General features: G+C 37.6%; 1 protein-coding gene across 9 annotated transcripts in view; it reads left to right on the forward strand.

The window, feature by feature from the left end:
* rai14 (retinoic acid induced 14) overlaps nucleotides 1-18483 on the forward strand; it is a 285215-nt gene that overhangs the window by 226102 nt on the left and 40630 nt on the right. For all 9 annotated transcript variants that reach the window (XM_060854012.1, XM_060854509.1, XM_060854434.1 and 6 more), the window contains 2 exons: nucleotides 7819-8003; nucleotides 15721-15749. In XM_060854012.1, coding sequence (XP_060709995.1) covers nucleotides 7819-8003; nucleotides 15721-15749 — 214 coding nt within the window. The remainder of the gene's footprint in view (nucleotides 1-7818; nucleotides 8004-15720; nucleotides 15750-18483) is intronic.

Genomic DNA, 18483 nt, shown 5'->3' on the forward strand with positions numbered 1-18483 from the left:
TATGTCATTTCAGTTGCATGAAACTGTAATCTTTTGCTTTAAATTCTGTGTCTTATAGTCCTGCTTCATAGCCACTTGATGAAGGAGCTGCGCTCCAAAAGCTAGTGTTTCCAAATAAACCTGTTGGACCATAACCTGGTATTGTGTGATTTTTAACTTTGTTCTAAATTGTTATGGACCAGACCAAACCCCATCACAGCATATCAAGGAGATAGCCGAGACCCTAATGTTTTCTTATTTTAATGGCAAGTACCAAGCATTATTTTCTGGACGCAATTTGATTGGTCAAACTGTCAGGCTTGAGATAAAACACAATTTATTCATACACTGTGGTTAAAATACAGACAAAATGAAGTTAAACAATTGACTTAACTGGAACTGTATCAAAATACTTAACAAAATAATGAACTCCTCATTAACTGTTCCAATATAATATCATGCCATATGCACACCCTTGGCAAAGGTAAATTCAATGAACTAGACTGTCTCACGTGCAATTCTAGCAGCAGGAAGAGAACCTAAGCTATTGGCTGTACTGATAAGAGAAAGTGAAAGGTAGCATATTTCCAACCTGAACAGCTGAAAGCTGAAACTAAAATCATGGTTCTGTGTGACAATAGACAATAGTTGCAGGAGTAGACCATTCTGCCCTTCGAGCCTGCACCACCATTCAATATGATCATGGCTGATCATCCTTAATCAGTATCCTGTTCCTGCTTTATCTCCATAACCCTTGAGTTTAACCCCCACCCATTCAGGCCGCTTGTATTGTTCCAACTTGTGGGAAAAAAAAACAAGGCTTCACAGCTGTTTACTTTATTGGCTTGAAGAGACCACTCAGCACCTCTGCCTCCACCTCTTGTCATTAAAAGATACCAGGGCAAAATACATGTTTTAAAACCATAGTATCATTACAAAATATAATGTGGTTTATAAGAGGGCAACTCAGTAACTTTTCAGGTCACTATAGCTAGAGTGAATAAATTGTGATATAAGAATGCTTGCATTTTGGATGAAATAAAATGTTTTTGATCTGCAAAATATTCCTTTTTAATTAGTCTTACATACCTCCCTTCGCCATTACTAACCCTTTCCCTTTCACAAGAGGCCTGACTAATTATCTCTTCAATAAAAGCAAAGTACTGTGTATGCTGGAGATCTGAAATAAAACCAGTGTTCTGAAGAAGAGTTGTATTGGAATCAAAACATTTAACTGTATTTCTCTCTCTTGAGATGCTGCCAGACCTGCTGAGTTTCTCCAACACTTTCTGCTTTAGTTGTCTGTTCATTCTATTTACAGACCCCACTTCATTGACCTTCCCTGGTAACAAATTTTGCAGCTGTAATAGCCTTTGGAAAAATACATTGTATGATTCTCCTTCTGACTTCTGTCATGCTAATTTTCAATTTTATTGCAATGATATTTGAACAGTATTTCTGAATCAGCGTTGTGATTTTCCTTCATAATCATAAAAATTTTTGATCACTTTAAAGTCTCTTCCTTAAATTTAGCCTTTAATTATAGTTTATATCTGGGAAACAACAGCAAGCTTATAGCTTACCTTTACATCATATGGAAGTTGAGATTTCTTTAGCTATTTGGTGATGAGTTTGCTAGATGAGTTCTCACTGATGTGTCTGATCTTACTCTTTGCACACTGATGCACGTTGGTATACAGTGGTAGATAAATTAGATAATTAAATGATCTGGCTGTAAAATGCAACTTCAGATTTCAAGGCAGCTGTTTAAAAATGCATCCTCACCTTGTTTTCAAACTACACGATAAATGAATTAGTCGGTAATTGAGTATTATATTACAACAGGGCAGAGAACCAAAATACACATTGAGTAACACAGCCAGAATTGCAAGGGCAGGGGAAAAAGGTCAATTTAGAAGCAATTTGCTATTTTGATAAAACATGTTCCTGCATAAAAGGGAAAAGCAGGAATTTCCTGTTAAAATACTTGATGATGAACAATAATTAGTCAAGATTTACTGAGTTGAAGTTGAGACCATAAGATTCAATTAGCAGGCATTGTTAAGAAATAATGAATATGTAATCTGAACAGCCACCACAGGTAAAGGATGAATGGAGCTGGAAAAATAGCTGGACTTTATTATACAGAATTCTATTTGAATGTTATAATGCTGCAAGGAAATTAAAGTATTGTTGTATAATATTTTACTTCAGTTTACATGCAAAATACTCTGGTGGAATATTGCTTTACCTCAGCAACTATGCTGCTTTTAGTTTTCTTCATTTTATCCCAGCATTGAATCTGAGAGAAACATTCCTTCTCGAGTTAAATACCTAAATTAAGGAGGATTGAGCAACACTGCTTCAGAACCAACTAAGTCTTCCATTGACAAGTTGTAATATATGTCGCACTTATAAGCCCTAAATACCTTAGTTCAGCGATAAAATGTGGTTATGAAGATTTGGGAATTTAGATCTTGAAAAATTAGTTAAACTGTAAGCCTGTGTGTCAACTATTTTTAAAAAATAGTTGCAGCAGTAGTTGCACTTGCAGCAGTAATGAAATTCTGTTCTGTTAAGTCTCTGAAATTCGGTGCATTTTAATCATACTACACCATTTGAGGTAGTCCTGCCTAGTTGCAGTGCCAGTGTATAAATTAGGTTTCCTGATGTTTTAATGGCACAGGCAATTTCTCCATAATGTCCAGAGATGCAATGCCTGTCACCAGCAAATTGATACAGGTCAGAAGTTTTCTTGATTTTATAAGTGTCTTCTCAGCAGCTATATAATTTTGAATAGGTGTAGTCAGATCTGAGTGCCATAAGTGAAAATTGTAATTAGTAAATCCAATAAGAAGTTCAGGAAAAATTTCTTTCCTCACGGAGCACAGCTTTTATTTTTAAGGGCAAACTAGGATATGGTAATGTTGTGGTTTATGTTACAAGACTAGTAATCTAATGTTACTTGTGTTCAAAGAAACTGGGAAATTTACATTCAATTAATTAAGCTGGAAGAAAGAATGTTGTATTAGTAGTGGATTGTCATAAAACCCATCTGATTCATTAATATCCATTAGAGAAGGAAACCTGCTATTTAGCAGTCTAACACTCTCAACATCAATACCTAATTTCTGTAACAGGCTGTTTGGTGATTTTTTTCCTAATCAAGAAAGGAGTTGCAAAGTGGGAGGGAGGCTTGAAAGAGAGAATTTTAGCTTCAGTGTATTTGCACGCAAACATTTATAAATAAATGTAAACAAAATGGAGCTGGAAAATTACAGCTTGCAAATTAATTGGAATCATGACATTAAGTATAATTCAACAAGTCTGTAAATTGGAAGATGGTTAGTTAAAAAGCTGGTTAAAGGTGGATTGAGAATGCAACATTTTGGCAAAAGGAAAGTTCTCATTCGGGCTAGTAAATGTACATTTCCTCCTAGTGTAATATATTTATTGGATTTGTTTTGAGAGAGCACACTGATTAAAGACATCATCTTTTCTCCTGGAATTGCCGGCTGCTCCTTTTAATGCTGCCCAGTCTTTGTAGTTTGAAAAAAATCAGCTTGTTCCCAGGAGGCATTTGAAACATTGAAGTTCTGAGGTTAAACAAGATGTGCATACATATCAGAGATATTACATTCTCCTGCATTTTGAGCCAACTATGCATTGTTATCTTCCATCAGCAAGCATCTATTCAGCCAAAAGGATACCTTTTGAAATATTAACTTTGAGTTCGAATTGAGCAGGATTTAATGATGAATAAAGAGGTGGTCATGCAAAAAAAAATGACCAATTCAGTCATAGAGCCATTATTAATCTGTTATATTCTGTAATTGTGTATACGAACAGATTGTCATACTGCATTAAGTTTTGTTTGGCGTCCTTGTAAAGTTATAATTAAATTTACAATTCTAATTTATAAATGTAATAAATCTGATGCTTTCGGTTAGGTATTTTATTTCTGGACCATTCCAGTCTATTTGCAAAGCTTGAGTAGATTGGAATTATGCAACCTTCTTGTCTTCAATGTTCAGATAAGTGCATTGCCTTGTTGGAGAATTGCTGGCCATCTATAAAATTATTTTTATTACTTTATATTCAAAGTAATTTGATGGGAAACAATTGATTATTACTGCAAAAAGATAAATCTTTGTGAAGATTTCTGTCTCGCACACATTTTGCAAGAATATCCGTAAATGGGCAAATCAATTGTATCAGAAGCAGGTGCTGGCTGGTTGGCAAGAAGACTCTGGTAAATTCGCTACCATAAAGAATGCAGCAGTTAATGATAATTAATAATTAACTGCCACAGATTGATTTGGATCTCAAACCAAGCAAGTTTTCTGATTCATTTCACCACATTATCCTGCCTAATCGGAGTTAACCTGAATTGGTTTGAAATTTAAACATAGTCTGGCAGTTAACTGTCAATTATAAAATGCAGTAATCCCCAGGGCAAGCCCTTACCGATCAGAGTCCACTTGTCAACAGAAGAGTACTTTTCTCTCAATCTCAGTACAATTGTAGATTTTTCACATTTATTGATATTCTTGTGAACTACCTTGATGTATGCAGACAAAAAGCTTCAATAAGGTTTGTATTTGTTTATAATGTCAAGTTATGCAGATTAACGAAGCTTAATTTTTTGATTTAGAGATAAATATCTTGATAGATTTTTTTTAAAACTGCCCAATATTCACAGCCAAAAGATAAGAAATAAACCAATAGAACTGTTGGCTCAAGTTCCATACAGTTTGGGGTTACATATCGCCAGATAAGCTTCAATGAGGCTTTCACTGCTCTCATGCAGTACCACTGGGATATTGTTGCACAAAGAGCTGCAGACAAATTCTACAATATTCAGAAAGAACTGTATAATTCATAAGATTACTATTGCCTATGAAGGCTACTGCACTGGGTGGGTGTAGAGATTACAGTCACCCAGAGGCTGAATATTTACTGATAGCTGTAATATGATTAATTTGTTTTTATTAGACACAGAACTTCCTTCATGCAAATTGAGAAAAGAAACAAACTGGAAACAGAAATCAAGGATGAGAGACAGAGACAGTGAGACAGAGAGAGACAGAGACAGAGACAGAGAGATGATTTTCAGGTTGAAGGAACTTTATAGATTGCTCTGAGTTGTGGAGCATAAATATGTTTGGGAAGAAAAAGGAAATAAACTGCAGTTTAACGATTGGTGGAACCGTTTTTTTTAACCTCATCTGAGAGGATGGATAACTGGATAGTCAGAGGCTTCTGTTGCTACACATCTGTTGGTTGCCAAGAGACACTTAAGAAGCCCAATGTTTATTAGTCGGTCTGAAAGAAAAACAACAGAAATTGTTGGTGAAACTGCAGGTCTGGAAGCATCTGTGGGGAGAGAGCAGAGTTAAGGTTTCGCGTCCAATGACTCTTCTTCAGATATATTAGTACATCTTTTCTTTCTGGATATTGGAAATATGAGAGTACCACAAACATGTTAATCTTTTGGGCGCGCCAAAGAAGTGTGTCACTGGGTTGTTCTTGCAAAAATAACTTTTTGATGCTGGCTATTTAGACAGAAATTAGCTATAACCCTATAGGAGTAAAGACATTTATCAAACCCAGCCAATATCACATTTACCATATTTTCGAACTCCTTTCTAAGCATACTTCTCGAATGAAAATGATACGATACTCACAACTATTGTAAGTATCGTATCATTTTCATTCGAGAAATTTTCACAATTTTTGCAGTGCTGAATAATCCTCTTAAGAAAAGATGTCTCTTTTTCCTGCCAAATACTTGTTTTCAGCCCAAAAGCTCTTAAACTTAAGAATGTAGAGTTGTCCACTTTCCGGTCTGCTTCCCCACAATTGTCGAATCTCTGTCTATTAAAAATCTAGCTTGGCTCTGGATAAATTCAAAGAACTAGCCAATTCCAATAGACCAATGACCCTCTGAGAGAAAACAATTTTTCATCTTGCTTTTAAAAGGGAAATCTCTTATTTCTGAACTATGACTCCTGTTTCTAAACTACCCACCAACAATAAAATCTTCCTGATATTTATCCTGTCAGGTGTGTCCAGGATTTTGTATGTTTCAACATGAGCACCTCTCGTCCTTCTAAACTCCAATGTGCAAAGGCCTAAGCCTTCTTAAAGCAACACAGTGGCTCAGTGATAGCACAGTGGCAGGGGAGCCAGGTTCAATTCCAGCCTCAGGTGACAGTCGGTGTGGAGTTTGCACAGTCTCCCATGGTTGCATGGGTTTCTTTCTCTAGTTTCCTCCCATACTCCATAATCCAGGGTAGGTGGATTGCCATGCTAAATTGTCCATAGTGTCCAGGGATATGCAAGCTAAGTGGGTTAGCCACGGGAAATGCAGTGATACAAGGATAGGGTAGGGGGATGACTCTGGATTGGTCTGGATTTAGTGGGCCAAGTGGCCTACTTCCACACTGTGGGAATTGTATGATTCTATGAAAAGTTAAGCCCTTCATCCCAGCTATCAGGGGCTTACACACTGTGGGGATTCTATGAATCAGTCAAGTGAGTCTTCTTTGAATTGCTTCTAATGCAATTACTTCCTTTCTCAAGTCAGGAGGCAAAAACTGAATTTGTACCCCACTGACGGTCTTACCAATGTCCTGACCAGCTGCAGTAAAACTTTCTCACTTCTATATTCCTATTTGCTGTAGTGATCATATTGATTTAGTACTTATTTGTTGCTTACAGAAACAGAACTTTGCATCTTTTGTACTCTTGGGAAAGATAGAGGAAGAAAATAAAAGCTGTTGCTCTTCAATTAATGCAATAACTAGCCTTCAGTCTCCTCCCTTCTGTTACAACCTTTTTTAGCTGTCTCTGTTTATTAATACAATGGTCAGATCTATTGGGGAAATTTGCTCCCATATCCTGTCCAAACTACAGGTACATCATATTAGAAACTCTTCATCGTCCTTCAACCAAAATCTCCATTAAAAAAATGAAGGCTGGATTTCTGTCAGCATTGCTAAATGTCAAAGTAAGTTTGTAAAATGGATGGTGAACTGTTCATTAGGTCATGCAAGGGGTTTTGCCAGGCAGTCACTGAATGCCTCAATATCACCGAAATCATTAACGTCTCAGACTTGTTTCCGTACAGATTAAAATATCACCCGTAACTATTTAACATCATCTCAAATATCCCAACTGGTGCATCTTAGTGTTCTCCAAAATTCCAAAGCCAACCAGTATTCTTTGCTGAAAGAATATTGTATGGTTCCACAATAACAAACAAAGCTCAATGTAACAATAAAAAACACAATTATGTCTTTTTCTAACTAAGTTACAAAATGAAACCAATTTAAAGCATAGCTGTTTCCTGAAGCAAAGTTATTTCTCTCAAAGCATTTTCACATTTGTAAGCCAAATTTTACATGAGCTCAGGCATAAAAACAGCCATAAATCCTGTTAAACTGGGTCATATAGCTATTTTTCCTTTGAAGAAATATTTTGCAATAAGCAACAGAGTACACTTTAATTCTTCACTTGATCAAGTTCGAATTATTGAAAAATAACTTATTTCTATGGCTTTGCCTTTCAGTTTTCATGTTGTTACAGCTTATAATTGGCTTTAATAATTATCTCCAGATTTATCTTGTGATCACTGATACCACCTCCAATTCGGTATTACAAGTATGGATCACAGTAGTTCATTCTGGTGTCTTAAAAACAATACACTGTAATATAGTAGATTATGAAATGCATAGCAAGTGTTTTTAAATTGCATGATAATCATTAAAGCTAATAATGTGTTGTGATTTTATGATGAGTGATTCACAATATTCTTGTTTCTTTCTCCTGTTCTAGGACTGCTGTAATGTTGGCCTGTGAGCAAGGTAGTGGAAATACTGTCGAAATGTTAGTCAAGAGGGGTGCTAACTTGAAGTTAGTAGATGCACTGGGTCATGATGCACTTCATTACTACAAGCTCTCAGGAAATGCTGATATCTTAAATTTTCTTCAGGCTACACTTAAAGTTTCTGAGTATACTGGTACGTGCCCTATCTATTCATAATTAAGGAAGCCTTTTGAGTGCTTTTTATCTTGAAGCTATCACGTTGTAGATCAATGTTCTAGAAATACAAACGTCATTTTGAATATCTCACTTCCTGCATTTAACATAATTCCCTGTAGTTAAAAGAATGTTTCCTGTTGTTAGTAATGTCTGTAAATCGAGCTATTTGGGACTAAGAAAGAAAACAAATTTAATCCATATTTAAATGTTGGAATATATGAAATGCAATTATTAGCACAAAGTATTTGTTTTGTCTGCTTCGTGGCATTACAAGTAAAATAAGGCTTTGTATTGAATCGAAACAAAGAAGAAAACAAATAGTGCTGTATGCAATCAGTAACTACTTCATTAATATAACCTGTCAAAGATTGGGTTTGGCACATAGTACTTTCCGTAGAAAGAATGAACCTTCAGTTACATATAGTTACAACATATATCAGTGACTTGGATGAGAGAAGTAAATGTACTCTTGCCATATTTGTGAAATGACACAAAAATAGTGGAAGGCGAATGGTGAGGACGATGCAGTCTATATAAGGATATAAGGTTAAGTGAGCAGGCAAAAGCTTGGCATGTGAAATATTTTGTGGGAAAATGAGGGATTATGCACTTTGGTAGAAGAAAATAGAGGAGTTAAATATAATTAAGATGGGGAAAGTGCAGAAAACTGCCACTCAGATAGAGTTGGATCCTCTTGAATTTCAAAAAGCTAGTTTACACCTGGAAAATTTTCCACATTGCTACTAACGCTAAGTTGCAGCAGCATGTACCATCTACAATGGCATATACCCGACAATGTGGAAAATTGCCCAGTGATGTCCTGTACACAAAAGGCAGGACAAAGCTAGCCCAATCAATTACTGCCCCATCGGTCTACACTCAGTAAAGTGATGGAAGGTGTCATAAACAGTGCAATCTGGTAGCATCTGCTCAGCAATAACCTGCTCTGTGACACCCACATTCAAAAATAAATTTTAACCCACATTCAAAACAACAATTGTTTAAAATACTAGTCAGGGGAAGATTCAAGCAAAGATAGCAGTACACAAAGACATAAGGGTTAATTGCAGGTGTTGAGAATGGATTCTGTGGAAAGATGGAGGAATCATATTTTGTCAACCGCAAAAGGAAGCATTTGACGTGTTTCTATAGAGGTACTGAACAGTCACACTGTGACCTGTTCACTGATGCCCAGTTTGGTTCTGCTGGGGTCAATCAGTTTCTGACCTCATTATAGTAGTGGTTCAAACATGGGAACAAAAAACTGGATTCCGGAAGTGAGATCAGAATGACAGCCCTTGACATCAAGGTTATATTTGACTGAAAGTAATATCAAGGAGCTTGAGTAAAACTGGAGTCAATGAGAGAATTATGGGGGGGACGATCTCTCACTGGTAGCTGATACATGGGAACACCACCTTCAGGTTCACCCCAAGCCGCACACCATTGTAACTTGAAAATATGTCACCTTTCCTTCTCTGTTATAGAGTCATAAAGTCATACACCAAGGAAGCAGACTCTTATGTGCTGACCAAGTTTTCCAAACTAAACTAGTCCCACTTGCCTGCATTTGACCTCTATCTGTCTAAACCTTTCCTATTCATATACCCATCCAAATATCTTTTAAATGTTGTCACTGTACTGTCATCTAAAACTTCCTCTGGCAGTTCATTCCATATACCAACCACCCTCTACGTGGAAAATGTTACCCCTCAGGTCCTTTTCTTAAATTTTTCTCCTCACACCTTAAAAATATGCCCCCTAATTTTGAACTCCTGACCTTAGGGAAAAGACCATTGCTATTCACCTTGTGATTTTAATAAACCTCTAGAAGGACACCTTTGAACACCTACATTCCAGTAAAGAAGATCCCAGCCTAATCTTTAAACTCAAACCCTCCAATCCTGACAATATCCTGGTAAATCTTTTCTAAGTCCTCTCCAATTTAATGATATCCTTCCAAATGGCTGCAACTCTACACAGTATTCAAAAGTAGACTCACCAACATCCTGTACAACCTCAACATGACATCCCAACTCCTGTACTCTGTTTTCAGCAGTGAAGGAAAGTATGCTAAATATCTTCTTAACCACGCTGTCTATCTGTGATGCAACTTGCAAAGAACTATGTACTTGCAGTCCTCTGATTGAGAACACTATGAAGAATCCTACCATTAGCTATCTAAGTCCTGACCTTCTAAATCCTGGAATTCCCTCCCTAGTAGCATCATGAAGTCCACCTACAGCTCATGAATTGTAGCAGTTCAAGAATTCAGCTCATGACAACCTTCTTAAGGGCTACTAGGGAAGACCAATAAATGCTGGCCCAGTCAATGATGTTTGCATCCCAAGAATTAATGTTTTAAAAGTTTCACTGGATAATAATGAAGAAAAATGAATGTTGCCTTTTATTTCAGTGTGAGTGCAGTATAAATATATTATTTCTGAAGCTATATAAGGCTAGACCACACCTAGAATATTGTGAACAATTTTGGTTGTTTTACTTCAGGAAATACATTGTAACATTGCAGGCAGTCCAGATGAAGTGCATTAGGTAGTTCCGTGGTCCACTGAGATTTTCTTATGAATAGGTTTTGCATATACTCATTGGAGTTTAGAATAATGAGATTTTATTGAAGCATATGAGAATATTACAGAGTTTGACAAGGTAGATGTGGAGAGGTTGTTTCCCCTTGAGAATATTGAGGGTCATTGAGAGTAGTCTCAGAATAAAGTGTCATCCATTTAAGACCTAGATGAGAAGGAATTTCTCCTGAGGGTAGTGAATTCTTTCCTGCAAATAGCTATTGAGCCTTGGTTGTTGGGTAAATTCAGCAGTATATTTAACCAGTAACATTATCAAAGAGTATGGGGAAAGGCAGCAAAGTGAATTTCAGGATTACCAGATCAACCGTGATCACATTAAATCATAGAGCAGACTCAGTCAGCTAAATGGTCAAGTATGTGGTGTTGGAAAATTACAGCAGGTCAGGCAGCATCTGAGGAGCAGGAGAGTCGACATTTCGGGCAAAAGCTCTTCAGAGCCCTGACCTGCTGTGCTTTTCCAGCTCCACACTCTTGACTCTAATCTCTAGCATCTGCAGTCCTCACGTTTGCCCAGCTAAATGGCCAACTAAATCTTATGGTCTTAAACAGTACATTTCGATGAATTCAAGATACCACCAATCCTGTAACAGCCAATGAAGTCTAGTTACTGTTGTAATGCAGGGAACAGTAACAGCCAATTTATAGGGAATAACATCCCACAAAACGTAGTGAATTGAAGGATCTGATAATAACTTATATGCAGGTTTCTTAGGCAGCAATTATCATAATGCACACCAGTATGACAGGCAGAAAGTACATGGAAATGTCAAGCTGTTTGGGGACACTCTACTGTATTGCTTAAGGAAAGGGTGAGAATTTCAAGTTCTGAATTATTATTTCCATTTGAGGTGACCGCTTCCATAAACCCTGAACTAAAACTAGACTGTGGGATTTATGTCACAAAGAAGGTTTTGAGATATGTTTTTTTTAAAAATATGGAGCCAGACAAAGAAGAGGACGTTTAGGCAATAGTGGGGCTGCTTTCTTGACCCTCATCCTGGCTTCTGATCTCCCAGTTGTTGACAGTTGTTTGTCTGCCCACTTCCTGTCCCTAATTCCTGTGTTCCATCCCCAAACTCCTATCTCTTCTAAACCCCGACCTGCTGTTTCCGATCCTTCTGCCAACTACAGATTTAAAGAACACAGGCTGCCACTCCCTAGCACAGTTTCCTCAGTTTCCACGATAATTTACATTGGCCAGAAGCCCAGTACTGGGGGGCACCTCAGGCCCTACCATTCAGATACAGGGAATGAACCTTAAGTTCACTGAAATTTCTGTCCCATTATCTTTTCTTTACATAAATGAAACAAATGTGTTTCTGACTTTTATACGAAACAAATCTTTCTCTTATGTAAAAGTATTAGAAAACGTAATTGTGAAGATTCAAAAGTGTATGATGCAAGGGAGATATTTTTGTCTTTCTTTTGCTGCCCTCTCGTGACACTATTAAATAGAAGGCAAGTATGGGATTGTGCAATGTTCTGCTTTTTCACAGCAAGTTTACTTTTATTAAAAAGTCAAGACCTTAATTTTTCATTTTCTAAGCAGACTGGACAGATCTTTCATTTTGCACTTTGCAGATTCTGGCCGATTTCAGTTACTGTGAAATATAACCAGCCCTATGTCAGTCCGATCTGCCATTGACCAGATGCAGCTGCGGATTTATACTTCAGCTCTATTTACTTACCTTTGTGTTCCTTATCTCTTGGTACTTTAAGCAACAAATGTTAATAATCTCAAATTTAATGGTTCCTGCAGATGCAGCCTTTGAAATTATTCACATCTACAAATTTGTGGTTTAAAGCAATCATTTGACAATGTTTTGGAATTCAAACTAATCAACCCTTTCCTGGTAGTTGTAAAAACAATTTATGGTTCACTCCAATTCTGCTGACTGAATTTCATTGATTTTTGGAACTTAATCTCAGCAATGAATGTGGTGTTTTTGCCTCTGTCCCTGTCTCTCTCAGTCACTCACTCACACACACTCACAATCACACTCGCACTCACTTTGTCTTTCTTCCCCTCTCTTTCTGTTGCTTGTACTGTGTAGTTATGTGATTAGTTACATACTGATCTTTTGCCCAGTTCCTTTGGTGTTTGTTCACTTTATTTGAGTAAGCCTAATGATGCAGAAAGGAAATGAGATCAATACTTTATTAAAATTAACTCTTGGAAGAACAACTCTTATCAAAAAAGTTCTTGGATTGTGACAACCGAGGTGGAATTTTTTTCCTGATTATTTTGTTTTTTTTAAAAAAGGTCATCCACTAACTGAGTGTTGACTAACTTGATATTTCATGCCCAACTCTGATTCCCTTGGAGAAGAGGGTGATCATCCTCTTGAAGCGCATAAAGTCCATGTGGTCAAAGTACTGTCAGAGTCTGTTTGGTAGTAATTTTCAGGCTTTTGGTATGTGACCTGATAGTAGTGATGCTGTTCCAAATCACTTGCTGTCCTTGTCTTTGAAATGCAAATGAAATGCACATCAGAATTACCTGTACTTTGTAGCCAATCAACTGTTTAGTTTGAGAAGAGGCCTCTCTATGTGATCATGTTCTGTAGTGAGCATTCCCTTTTCCTAATACTTCCCATAAAGTAAATTCAGCAGAGCAATTGATGAATTCATACCAGAAATATTATTTCCAGTTTATAACATAACTTCTATATCCTTATTCTGAATTTGTTAGTGTAGGGTAAAGTATTTCTAAAAATACTTTTATTGTTGTTTTAGGGGACAGAGAATAAGACCATAAGACATAGGAGTGGAAGTAAGGCCATTCGGCCCATCGAGTCCACTCCGCCATTCAATCATGGCTGATGGGCATTTCAACTCCACTTACCAGCGTTCTCCCCGTAGCCCTTAATTCCTCGAGACAACAAGAATCTATCAATCTCGGCCTTGAAGACATTTAGCGTCCCAGCCTCCACTGCACTCTGTGGCAATGAATTCCACAGGCCCACCACTCTCTGGCTGAAGAAATGTCTCCGCATTTCTGTTCTAAATTGACACCCTCTAATTCTAAGGCTGTGTCCACGGGTCCTAGTCTCCTCGCCTAACGGAAACAATTTCCTAGCGTCCACCCTTTCCAAGCCATGTATTATCTTGTACGTCTCTATTAAGTCTCCCCTCAATCTTCTAAACTCCAACGAATACAATCCCAGGATCCTCAGCCGTTCCTCATATGTTAGACCTGCCGTCCCAGGGATCATCCGTGTGAATCTCCGCTGGACACGTTCCAGTGCCAGTATGTCCTTCCTGAGGTGTGGGGACCAAAACTGGACACAGTACTCCAAATGGGGCCTAACCAGAGCGTTATAAAGTCTCAGTAGCACATCTCTGTTTTTATATTCCAACCCCCTTGAGATAAGAGACAACATTGCATTCGCTTTCTTAATCACGGACTCAACCTGCATGTTTACCTTTAGAGAATCCTCGACTAACACTCCCAGATCCCTTTGTACTTTGGCTTTACTAATTTTCTCACCATTTAGAAAGTAATCTATGCTTTTATTCTTTTTGCCCAAGTGCAAGACCTCGCATTTGCTCACGTTAAATTCCATCAGCCATTTCCTGGACCACTCTCCCAACCTGTCTAGATCCTTCTGTAGCCTCCCCACTTCCTCAGTACTACCTGCCTGTCCACCTAACTTCGTATCAACGGCAAACTTCGCTAGAATGCCCCCAGTCCCCTCATCCAAATCATTAATATATAATGCGAATAGCTGTGGCCCCAACACTGAACCCTGCAGGACACCGCTCGTCACCGGCTGCCATTCTGAAAAAGAACCTTTTATCCCAACTCTCTGCCTTCTGTTAGACAGCCAATCCTCAATCCATCCCAGCAGCTCACCGTGAACACCATGGGCCCTCACCTTGCTCAGCAGCCTCCCGTGTGGCACCTTATCAAAGGCCTTTTGAAAGTCTAGATAGACCACATCCACTGGGTTTCCCTGGTCTAACCTACTTGTTACCTCTTCAAAAAATTCCAACAGGTTTGTCAGGCATGACCTCCCCTTACTAAAACCATGTTGACTTGTTCTAATCAGACTCTGCTTTTCCAAGAATTTAGAAACCTCATCCTTAATGATGGATTCTAGAATTTTACCAACAACCGAGGTTAAGCTGATTGGCCTATAATTTTCCATCTTTTGTCTTGATCCTTTCTTGAACAAGGGGGTTACAACAGCCATCTTCCAATCATCTGGGACCTTTCCTGACTCCAGTGACTCTTGAAAGATCTCAACCAATGCCTCTGCTATTTCCTCAGCCACCTCTCTCAGAACTCTAGGGTGTATCCCATCGGGGCCAGGAGATTTATCAATTTTAAGACTTTTTAACTTTTCTAGCACTATCTCTTTCGTAACGGCAACCATACTCAACTCAGCCCCGTGACTCCCTTTAATTTTTGGGATATTACTCATGTCTTCCACTGTGAATCAAGTACTTCTCTATTCTCAGATTCTTCCAATTAAGATCTGGGTTATTCTTCAGTGGAACTCCTGAAAGTCTTCTGGGAAAAGATAGTTGAAATAAATATTTTTAAATGAATTACAATAATAAGCTATAACTCTGTACTGAATAATTTTTGTCATTTGAATTGTTAATTCACCAATAGTATGTTTATGCATTAAGCTTCTTTTTGGCTTCATGAGTATTTAATTGTGACAGTGCTATATGTTAAAATCATAAAGCTTAATGTAAACAATTCTATCTTTTGAATTCACTCACAACATATATATTGAAATGATGTGTGATGTTTATAAACTTATAAGTTCAGTAAATGGTGTCATATTACAACTTACCAAGGAAATATGGCCAGTCAGGTTTCCTTGGCAACAATAATGGTCCAGTATGACATGGTCTCAGCAACAACATGTGAAGTTAAATCTCACTATAAATGGGCAACATTTGAAAATTGACATTAGAAAATAAGACTTGAGTATTTTTGTCACAATTTAATATGACTTGTAATTATTATGTATAAACTTCAAGTAAATTATTAAATGACTTTGCTCTCACTGGTTATTGTATTATAATGGTTTAACTTTTTTTTCCTCTTCCTTGATTTCTATTTCAAAATAGATATGAAATCAGCGCAGACATCAAAACAGGTAAAGTTACATTTGTGAATTAACACATTCATTGCTGAAGGAAACCATAATGACTTCTATGCTGCACAAATCATTTAAATATATTTCAAGATAAGTTCTTCAATTGGCTTATCAATCTAATCAGCTTGAAATCACCCTTCATATCTAGATAGCTTGTATAATAATTCATAAATTTTTAATTATTTTTATGGAATGAGATATTGAAATATAACAACTATATTTTTCGAGAAATTGAATTTCCTCCTCTAGTTAATAGATCTACTGCATTCCTTAAGCCAGAGTGTATGATGGCTGAGATGTTTTATAGGTATTAATTCAAGCAATGAATTGAGCTTGAGCTGTTTTACTAAATAAGATTCACCTGACCTTCCAATGGATGGAATAGTTCACTTGCATTCAAAAGTTCCATGTGGTGCATTTGTCCCCCATTAACTGAGAGTGAGGCCCACATCGAAATCCAACTGTAATAAACAGTTTTCAAACCAGACTGCCCAAGTACTGCAAAATGTAGATCCATTCTCTGTATGAGCATGTGAGTTCAGAGCTTGATTTTACAGATTACCAAAAAAATCTGCATGAGAATTCAATCAATGGGAATGCATCAACTTAAAAGCAAAAGACATTTGCAAAAGATTCATCTCCATCTGTTCACCATGAAACTATCTGCCCTTTCTACTAACATCTCATGCCTAATTTTCATTTATACTCTAAGTCCGTGTTCAAATATGTTGCTTCCTCTCAATTATGTGCCCATTTATCTCAGAGCTATATTAGATCTCTTGAGCCCAGTTTTCACCTGAGCAATCACTGCTTTGGAACATAGAAACAGGAGTAGCCCATTCAACCCCTCGAGCCTGTTCTACTAGTCAGTGTAGACAAGCAGGAGGCTAGAAGAACACAGCAAGCCAGGCAGCATCAGGAGGTGGAGAAGTCAACGGTTTGGGTGTACCTTCTTCAGCCTTGAAGAAGGATTACAGCTGAAGATATAAAGTCTAATGCTCCATTAGCTTTCTAGATTATTTCTGCACCTGTTTGTGACATTTTAAAGATCTATGTATCTGAGTCCCAAAGTGTCTTTGGACAGTCACTGAATTTCATTTCATACCATCTAGAAAGTACCCGCAACTATTCTTTCTCGGTACAAAATGGATAATCTCTCACTTACTTACATTGAACTCCATCTGCTGCAGTTTTACCCATTGACTTTGGTCTGTCAATATCCCTTTGTAATTTTATTCTGTCTTCCACATTGTCCATGATGCCATCTACCTTTTTTTAATCAGCAAATTTGGATTTATGAAATTCTGTACCATTATCGTTGAAAGCACTTTGGCCAATATTGCATACTGTCTTGACCTTATTACCTCTTGTCTGTCAGTCTTCTTCCAACAATTAAAAAGAAAGACAGATGGTCACTAGCCCATCTACTCTATTCCACATAGTTGTGATGCCTTATGCATTTGCTTCCTGAGTATTTTTGGAGCTGTATGCATCCATTCAAGTAGGAAATATTCCATCACACTCCTGACTTAGGTAGGAGATGAGTTACTCACTTTAGGAATTCTAGCTTCTTACCTGTGTTTGTAAATACTGTATTTATATGGTTAGTCAAATTCAGTTTTTCATTGGTAATCTGCAGAATGTCAATAGCGGAAGACTCAACAGTAATGTCATTGAATATCAACGAACAATGGTCAGATTATCTGACTTGAGATGCTCATTCCCCTGGTACTTGTGTAATGCAAATATTGCTTGCCAGTTGTCAGTCCAAACCTTGATATCAGGCAGGTATTGCTGCATATGGTCTGGACTTGATTCATTATCGGTGGAATTGTGAATGGTGCTGAACATTGTGTAATCATCAACAAACATTCCCACTTAACTCAGAATCACAAAGTAGTTGCATTGCAGAAGAAGGCCATTTGGCCCATCATCTCTGCGTAGTAAAAAATGAGGTCTGCAGATGCTGGAGATCACAGCTGCAAATGTGTTGCTGGTCAAAGCACAGCAGGTTAGGCAGCATCTCAGGAATAGAGAATTCGACGTTTCGAGCATAAGCCCTTCATCAGGAATAAGAGTCCATCTCTGCATCAGCTCTCTATGCATTATAGCTTAGTGCCATTCTCCTACATTATCCCCATATCTTTGCACAAAGTATTCAATCATTTCACATTTGCTTCTTTTGAAATGCACTTTAAAACCGTGCCCTCTGGTTCTCAATCTGATAACAAGTGGGAACGGTTTGTCCCTATCTGCACTGTCCACACCTATCATGATTTTTAAGGAACATGTTTTTCCTTTAATAAATCCATGCTGACACTTCCATGTGACGAATAATTGCTTCTAGCAGCTTCTCCACCACCAAAGTTAAGTGAGCAGACCTATAATTTCTGGGCTTCTTATTACAATTTTTTTTGATCAAGGTTTAATTTGCAATTCCGCAAACCTCTGACAGTGCTGCCAAACCTAGGTGAGGCTGAAAGAGTATTGCCAGTGCCCCTGCAATTTCTCCTTTCACTTCCTTCAATATTCTTAGATGTATCTCATTCAGTTCCAATGCCTTAACAACTTTTAAGTGCTGGCAGCCTATTCAATAACTCCTCCTAATCAGTTGGAAACCTTTCTTGTGACTGAGTTTCCTCCTTGGTCATCACAGCCTGGGAAGCATCTACCTCCCAGGTAAAGACAGATACAAAGTATTAATTTCACACCTCTTCCCAGCAACTTTATAATT

The sequence above is a fragment of the Hemiscyllium ocellatum genome, chromosome 1, assembly GCF_020745735.1.
Source record: "Hemiscyllium ocellatum isolate sHemOce1 chromosome 1, sHemOce1.pat.X.cur, whole genome shotgun sequence".
In the NCBI taxonomy this organism is placed as follows: Eukaryota; Metazoa; Chordata; class Chondrichthyes; order Orectolobiformes; family Hemiscylliidae; genus Hemiscyllium; species Hemiscyllium ocellatum.